General features: G+C 38.6%; 1 protein-coding gene across 1 annotated transcript; it reads right to left on the bottom strand.

The window, feature by feature from the left end:
- Window positions 1–1668: 1668 nt before the first annotated feature.
- On the bottom strand, window positions 1669–7511 carry phb (prohibitin). The gene is made up of 7 exons (XM_034711680.1): window positions 7382–7511; window positions 6739–6832; window positions 4257–4418; window positions 3870–4012; window positions 3658–3774; window positions 2773–2868; window positions 1669–2656 (listed from the first exon to the last, which is right to left on the bottom strand). Exons 2-7 carry the CDS (start codon window positions 6821–6823, stop codon window positions 2444–2446), a joined length of 816 nt encoding a protein of 271 aa, XP_034567571.1. The 5' UTR covers window positions 6824–6832; window positions 7382–7511; the 3' UTR covers window positions 1669–2443.
- Between the last annotated feature and the right edge of the window lie 1494 nt (window positions 7512–9005).

Here is a 9005-nt window from a genome sequence, read left to right as displayed (position 1 = left end):
ATACCCCGAGGAGCAATTTATTCTCTTTAAGCGTCAATAATGAGAAAGATGAGCGTAATTCTTTCTCTAGCAACAACTCCTCATCCGTTTTTAGATACTCTGGTTATATAGGGAGACACATAAAGATATAAAGCATCATTTTAACAGAGAAATAAGAGGGGCTATCGTATGGAAGAGGATTAGGGCCACTGAAAAAAATAAATAAAATTAAGGTCAAAATTTTTTTTTTAATTATTATTCTGAGATTAAAGTCAGAATTCTGAGATTAGAGTCAGAGATTTGAGATTAAAGTCAGAATTCCGACTTTATTCTCAGAATTCTGACTGTATTCTCAGAATAATAATTTAAAAAAAAATGTTTGACCTTAATTTTTTTTTTTCAGTGGCCCTAATCCTCTTCCGTACTTTCGAGAGGTCATTCTTTAAGATTTATCTATAATGTAGCAATGTTTCAATATTTCCATCATTCCTTCTTTGAAAAAAATACATACAGAAGATTTCATTTGACAAAACAGTTAACTCACTTTTAAAAGATTAAAAAAATGTTTCAAAAAACAGTTTTTCTATTTCTAGCTTTTGGTTTTATCAATCAACTTAGGTTGGGTGGCTCTGACTAAGTCAAAATGACTTTACTAATCAGAGGTATCTTGAAAATGTATATTTATTAGGAATCTATTTCAAAAAGATATGTTTTTTGAAAATTTATAAAAATGGAGTTATCTGTTTTTTGCAAAGAACTCTTCAATATAACCTTCCTATTATCCTTGGGGTCAATTGGACCCATTTAATGTTTAACGTCTCTATATTAATGTCTAACATAATTTGTTTTGGCTTCATATTTCATGACTTTTCCTAATTTAATGAGGACAACTGAGAAAACACAAAATTAAAATGTTGATATGTTCCAATTTCCTGTAATTTTTTTTTTTTTACAGGAATCAATTTGACCCCAGGCTGTTTTAGCTATATATAACATAAGAAATATCAACATTTTACGCACATTTGTTTTGGTTTGTTTTGGATGATATTGAGGTCACTATAACCAAGGACACTTCCGCATGTGACTGCAGGAGTTGGGATTGAACCGCCAACCTTCAGATTGAGATATAATATTTCCAGCCTCCATGTCTCTAAAGACATTCAATGATGTTTCCTGTGTCAGACATCTTGATAACATAGAAACAAGGCAGGGTGACAAGAGCTTGACAAACTTGCAGCAGTTTGTTTTTCTGTTTTACAAATAAAGTCCCTCTGAATTCTTTAAATTGTGTTTATGCTTGAAATATATTTTATTTAAAGGGCTGTTTAGGTAGTCAAAGAAACATAAAGTACCTGACACATAAACCAAGGTAACAATCAGTTTATGGAGGTTTAAATTGCTGGGGTCAAATTGACCTCAAGAATAAATGATGTTAGTAAATTTGAGGATAACAGGAGGGATATACATACATATATATTTATATCTACATGCAGAGAGATACTTTTAAAAAAGTAATTTAGCACTTTTCAAGTAGATAACAACGTCCAATGCAACTGTGGTTTATTCGTATATTTCCAAAAAGGGGGTGTACCTGTGATGCACCCTCAGGTAGTGATTGTTATAACACTTTAGAGAAAATAATGCACATCTACATGTCAAGTCTAAAATGAGGAGCGGCACCAGGGGCAGTTAGAAAGGCAGCTTTTTTTATTGAGTTGAGCCATTTCTGAAACACGGGGCTTACAGTTGCTCCACACACACTAAAGACACAGCGACAACTGTAAATTATGAAGGAACATCCTGTACTATCAGACAGGCACGTTCCTACTGATCAGGGGTGGTAATAGAGAAATTATTAGCTGGACAGCAGATTTTTCAACAATTTAATCCTTCAGAACACAGAGAGTCAGAGTCAAATGAATCAACCATCTTTAGTCAGTTACATCATTGAATCCAAAAGACAGCCTATCATTGCAGATTGAATATATGTAATAACACGATTTGGTCAGACTGCTCAGGCCAACCACAGAAGCTGAGTGATGGCAGTCATCACCGACTATAATCATCTTTGTCTTAAGAGGAATCCCTCGAATTTCCTTTGATAAAGAAAATCAATCTGTTGCTTTCATTACATGCAGAGCTACGATGTAGCAAAGACATACTTTAGGAGAATTTACTGCATCTTTAATTAATTTCAAAACAAAGAGCTATATATATATTTATGTTTCCCTCCACTTCTTCTTCGCACACTGGTGGACTTCATAAATGTATCCATTGTAGACCTCTCACTGTGTCTCCCACCATGCTGCTGTCAGAAGAGCCCAGTCCACAAATGGTACTAGAAAGAGTGGAGGAAATGTGTGTGAAGTTAGAAGTCCTTTATTGAATCCTCCAACCACCCCTTCCACAGCCCCTGTGAAGGCAGGTGACAGCGAGAGCCGGATGGGCACGAGGTGAGATTTTATCACTGTGGCAACTGTAGCAATGTGCCCTGTCCTGAGGGCAGATAAGTGACGTTGCGGGAGCGTGCGAGCTGGAAAGCGATGTCCTCGGCTGCCTCCAGCTTACGAAGCTCTACCAGACCATCACCAGCCTCCATCAGGGAGTTGGCGATGAGCAAGGCAGCCTGGGAATCTCCCTCCGCTGAGATGATGGCTGCCTGTTTCTGTTGCTCAGCCTAAAAGCACAAAATGATTAAGTGAGCTGCCAAATTTCACAATCTTCCAACCTTTTCATGAGTTTTTAAAACGCCAGGAGAGGCGACGATCTGGATGACCTGTGTGTTCAAAATACCTTTTCTACAATGAAACGGGCCCTCTCAGCCTCCTGCTGGGCGACCTGCTTCATCTCAACAGCCTCTGTGAACTCCTTGCCAAAGGTCAGATGTGTCTGTGAAGAACACATTAGATAAATTAGTTGATCCATGTTAATATCTTTTTAAAAAGACAACTTGGGCTTTATCTCATTTCATTAAGTTGGTCATCCCCAGGTCCTCTCTCCTTGGCTGGCCTGGAAACCTTTTCCTCTCTGCCATGATGAAGGCTCTTCCAATTCGTTAAATGTGCCTAAAGGAGGCGAGGACTGAGGAGAGAGGAGGCTCATGGAGGAGCTCAGAGTGAGGATGTATTGGTGTATCCTCTGTTGGAGTTTTTTGACCAAAGACGCGACATGATTGGTGCAGGTACAGCATGATGCACCTTTATTTATATATTTTACATGTTACTCTCTTAGACTATGTTAAAGGAAGATTAAATAATAAAAATTAAGAACAGTAGTAATACCACCAATGATCGTCCAGGTTTAACTATTTAAATACTCCAGGGAACAAAGTATTCTTTTTACAATTTTGACATCCTTGAGATATCCATCTACATGAGAAATAAACTAACAGCATCTCAAATATTTTTTAATGAGATGTTCCTTGGACATTTGATCCTATTGGTTTGACATGCAAGTCCTCTGTGTAGCTCGTCATCAAAACCCGAGCTCACTCCAGTCTGACGCTGTGGAGAGAAGGATTTATCATGTTGCAAATATGCCTCCTCTGTCCTCGTGTCACTTCCTTGTGACTCTGTTTCAACTCCTCAATGGGAGGAGCTAAGATGCAAGAAACAACCCAAGAGGAGGACCCAAGGAGACAAATAATTGATTGCTGTAAAACGTCCAGAAGCCACATACCAGTGAAACATCATCCAAGATGAGGCCGAAGGTGGAGGCTCTTTCGTTAAGGTCCTCGCTAACCTGCCGAGATACAAGTTCTCTCTGGGTGATGAGCTCGCCAGCATCAAAACGAGCCTGTGTAGAGAAGAGGCAGACACAAAGTAGTTCATGAGTCGGTTTATCAGCTCATTATCACTCATTTATGACATCTGTCCTTGACTGACACTCACCACTACAGCCTTCAAGACCTCTGTGGTGATGGATGGCAGCACCCTTTCATCGTAGTCCTCACCGATACTGGTGAAGATACGTGGCAACTGGTTGGTCACCGGCCGGAAGAGGATACGCAACGTGATGTTTACATTCTGCAGATCTGCGAGAGGAATGATAAACACATAAATCTCAATCCATATATTAAAAATCTTCTTTCCAGAGTCAAATCTAAATTCATCATATCTAATATTTGTGCAGTTTGTAGAAAACTTGTATAAGTCATGCAGCGTAGATGTATTGAATGTACAGAATGGTTGCACCCTGCCATTTAAGAGACACATGCTTGTGTATGAGCAAAAGTGAGAGCTGCATTAGAACAATTCAAAGAAGATAAACTAACGTACCTTTGCTGCCTGTGATGACAGGCACGTTGCGTGGACGGGAGCGACAATCAAAGATGATAGGTTTCTGTACCCAGGGAATGAGGAAGTGGGTCCCTTCACCAACGACAATATCTTGCACTCCTCTGAAGCGGTCGAATATCACAGCCTGGTGCCCTGCATCAACTTTAGAAAAGAGGAGAGTTAGTCTTGTGTCAGAGATATGCGAAGCTAAGAACTACATATCACTAAAGTACAAGGTAACAGTATAACCTCACAATATGCACACAACAACAAAACTAACTTAAAACACAATGAAAGTTTCTCAGTGCCGAGGGCACCAGCTGGGCATAAGCGATGGCCGGTCTTAGTCAAGCTTGGTGCAATCAGTGTAAGTTTGGGTCAGAGTCGGTTGAAGCTAAGAGATATGACCAACTTCATTAACGCCCAGCTGGCCCAAAAGGACACCAAAAAAATGTGGGCGAGTGGCGTCATATGATGAAATTGCTGCATATAGTTAGTAGTGAGGGGTTGATGCAATATGAGTCATCAGTATGTCAGCTGATGAAAGAATGATGCAATAAAAGTTTGAAGCAAGCAAACTTTTAAAAAAATTGAATCTGCATTGTAATCAGAACCATCCAATGGTTGAATTTACTGGTTGAAATTTATTTTTGTCCCTTAAAAACATATGCTGCATATTAGACCTCAAGTCTTATATTCTGCACCTCTGTATATTCTATGATTGTGCAGTTATGTTTGTGATTTAATTTTAATTGTGATTTTTTCCTTGAGCTGCCTATGCATTTCTGCATCTATTTATTTTTAGTCATTCTACATGCGTTCTTTTCCGTCACTGAGTTCTCACAGAAATAGAATTAGTATTAATTGCAATGCAATGTTTCTAAGATGCATCTGATAAGTGTAATGATTATGAAACAGTTTTGCAACTAAGAGATGTTGTTATATAAAAATCATCATGTATTGAGTCAGTGTGTATGCAGTGTGCACTCAAGTAACTTTATCAACCTCATCACACCCAAAGCTCGGATCTCCTTTGGCCGCTCCCCCTTCCAGTTTTCCGCTGCAAAGCTGACCTCTCTCATTCCACTCACCACTTTCAAACGTATTACACCAGATAACTCAACATCACTTCACTTGCTTTTAAGTTGCTTTTAAGTTGTCCACTCCTGTCATATTGTTGTATTGTATTGTTCAGTTTCTAGGTTTCTCTGTTTTTCCTCTCTGATTTTTGTTTTGTTTTTATTTACTGTCATGCCACCTGTGTTGCCTTTTCGCGCGAGTCATTATTGCAAATGAGAATTGGTTCTCAATTGACTTACCTGGTAAAATAAAGGGTAAAATAAAGTATTCTTGATTGTTACTTTAAGAGTGCTCAGATTTCTTGAACTGTAGTGTTCATACCAAGGGCATTATTTGTCAGAGAAAAAATTCTGGGTAAATTGGACAAGGTCAAAAATGACCATCACTATACTCAAAGTTATATGGTGTTGGAACATACCTAATCATTATTTGTAATTTCATTTCAATTGTGATTTTTGTCCTTGAGCTGCCAATGCATTTCTGCATATTTTTACTTTTTCTTTTTCTACATGCGTTTTTTTCCGTCATTGAGTTCTCACAGACATAGAATTAGTATTAATTGCACTGCAATGTTTAAGAGATGCACCGGATAAGTGTAATGATTATGAAACAGTTCTGCATCCAAGAGCTGTTATTAAAAAATCATCATGTATTGAGTCAGTGTGTATTCTTGATTGTTACTTTAAGAGTGCTGAGATTTCTTGAGCTGCAGTGTTCAGAGGATTTACTTGCTGTGGAAACTGAATTCTTACGGTTTCAGCAAAAATATTTTACGTTCCTTTCATCAAAGCTTTACTGAAAGTCTCCTAACATATTCCTTTATATGCTGGTTTGGTTGTCTTTCTGTGAAAGACAAGAAGTGTCTGAATGACATCATCAGGCTGTGCTCCAAAATCACTGGAGTCAAGCTGAAGGACCTCTGCTGCCTTTGGACAGTGTGGTCGGTCCAGAAAGCTAACCAAATTTTGACCCAACCGGAACACATACTTGGCATTGAATTTTCAATCATGCCCTCAGGTCGGCGGTATTGTGTTTTCCGGTGTGGAAAACAAACCGCTATGCAAATTATTTTATTCCTTCCGCCATAAGGCTGCTAAATGCACAAAAGGCAGAATAAATCAAGAACTACCAAGCATCCTGCTCTGATGTATGGTCACTGGTTGTGGTAGTTGCTGATGTCACAACATGTTATTTATTTCCTTTAATGTATATTTTGTACCATAGACAGGATGACTGTAAGACTGAATTGCCCTTCTGGAACTAATAATGTATTATGAATCTGACTCTGAATTCATACCAAGGGCATTACTTGTAAGTGAAAAAAGATCTGGGTAAATTGGACAAGGTCAAAAAATGACCATCACTCTACTCAAAGTTATTATGGTGTGGGAACATAACTTACCATTGAAAAGAGCAGAGTTCACAACACCTCCACCAACGGCGAGGGCCAGCCCCAACTTCCCAATCGACTCAAACAGCTTGGCCATGACAGCAACCTGCAGACAGTGAAAAGGTTGATACAATTACTTTACATTATCGGGATTAGTCGAATAAAAGTAAACCATTTGAGTGTTATTGACGGTACTTAGAAAGTCTAAATCCGTTCCATCCCATAATAATTGGCCTTGAGGCTGAGAGATGCCAAGGCTGAGGGATTGAACTAACATAGCTCAGGCTAACGTTAGCTCTGCAGCTAGCTAGTACAGAACTGAGCCAGCTGTCAAGTAAGCCGACGAAACCTCGACTTAGACTGAGGTGGAGTGTAAGATCCTTCATGAACATCATCTGAGACATGTTTAAACCAACATAATGTTAAAGTCTGTGAAGAGGAAGCAGCACGCCGGGTGACTGTAAGCATGTTATCTGTAGCCGTTACAGAGTCGTTACTCGTGCTCGCCCTCCTCGAACCTTTAATAAACCGTCATGAACAGATATCAAACACACACACGTCACCATTCACGTTTACATATCACTAAACACACGTAAACAATGGATAAACAATTCGGTATTCTCTATGTCACAAACAGACAGCATGCAGGACTCACCTCAGTATTACGCAGTTGTGTATGACCTCCACCGGACACGACGTACAACACATGAAATTTCGGCTCTACAGCGCCTGCGCGGTGTACGTAACGACGTAACCTCTGATTGGACAAAAGACTGGTTTCTTCTTCTTCTACGGCTTGCGTGTAATTTGTTGGCTTCGATTGCAATGACACTGGTGCTTCCACGTACTGGTGGAAGTGTGAAGTAAACTCAGATTATATATCTTTTGAAAATCCATGTTTAATGCTAAAACTTTAGAAAAAAAACCCAAAAATACTAGAGTAACAGTGCTTTTAACTGAGTTTCAGTCTTATAACAGCTTTATTTATCTATTTGTCTATTCTCTAGTTCAAATCTTATTCTATTTTATTTATTTATGTACTTATTTATTTTTAAGTAAGGCATCTTATTTTCTTTTGATGGTATGATATTTTAGTGTTTTATTATCTCAGAAATTTATTTTATTTTGGTGATTTTAATTTCCTGTGTTGAGTTTTAACATCTTATTTTACCTCCATTGTTTCCTTATTAAGATATCATGAGAGCGTTTCCTCAGTTCGTTCAGCAACTTATTATTTATTTTTTGTTTATCTATTCTATTTTTATTGTTTTTATTACTGTTGTTGCATATATTGTGTTCTTAACCTTAGGATTGTGGGGTGGGTTTGGGGTCGGGGCTGGGGGTGGGATCTTTTTCTTAATTTATTATATTTTAAGTAGTTTTTATGTAGAGCACTTTGTTTTTACAATGTCATTGTATGAAAAGTGCTTTATAAATAAAGTCTAAAAAAATGTGACGATAATTCTGAAGAAAAAATATGTGATACATTTGACACAAGTTTCCCCCCTCCTTACAATGAAATTGAGGGCTGTGGCCTAATGAGGGGGAAGCTATTTTTTGTTTGTTTACACAACAGAAGTTTCTCATCATATGTTGGATACTTTAGCGCAGGGGTGTCAAACTATTTTCAGTTCAGGGGCCACATACAGCCCAATTTGATCGTAAGTGGGCCAGACAAGTAAGATCACAACATATTAACCTATAAAGAAGGAGAACTCCAAATTTTTCCCTTTGTTTTAGTGCAAAAGTACAAGTACATCCTGAAAATGTTCACATTTAATGAACTATATTTTTACTAAAACAACTATCGTACTTTTTGCCATGATGAGTCTCACAGTGGGGCCAAATATTATATTTTTAAAGCCCTGAAACCTGCTGCGAACACACCAGGCACACAGGTTACCTATTCACCTGCGTTGTTCAGGTGCGCTCCATCGGCACAATGATTGTATGCAACCCCCAGAGAACAAATCTGATATAGCAGTTACTTTTATTGAAAATTTGCAGTTAATGTTTTCCTCTGAGCTGCCGTAGACGTCCTCCTGCTGCAAACGTTCTGGACTCCAGCTGATACGGACGTACTGGACTTCAGCGGCAACAGCTTCTATGACTCGTCTCATCACTATCACTTCTCTCTCTTACTCCCCTCTATCTGTCTTTCCAGACCCAACTCAGTCGAGGCATGATGGCTGTCTAACATGAGTCTGGTTCTGCCTGAGGTTTCTGCCTGTTAAAAGGAAGTTTTTCCTCACCACTGTAACTAGCTAAATACTGCGATG

Source organism: Notolabrus celidotus, chromosome 20 (assembly GCF_009762535.1).
Source record: "Notolabrus celidotus isolate fNotCel1 chromosome 20, fNotCel1.pri, whole genome shotgun sequence".
In the NCBI taxonomy this organism is placed as follows: domain Eukaryota; kingdom Metazoa; phylum Chordata; class Actinopteri; order Labriformes; family Labridae; genus Notolabrus; species Notolabrus celidotus.
Note: the sequence above shows the minus strand (reverse complement) of the source record. Positions and strands in the feature narration are given on the sequence as shown.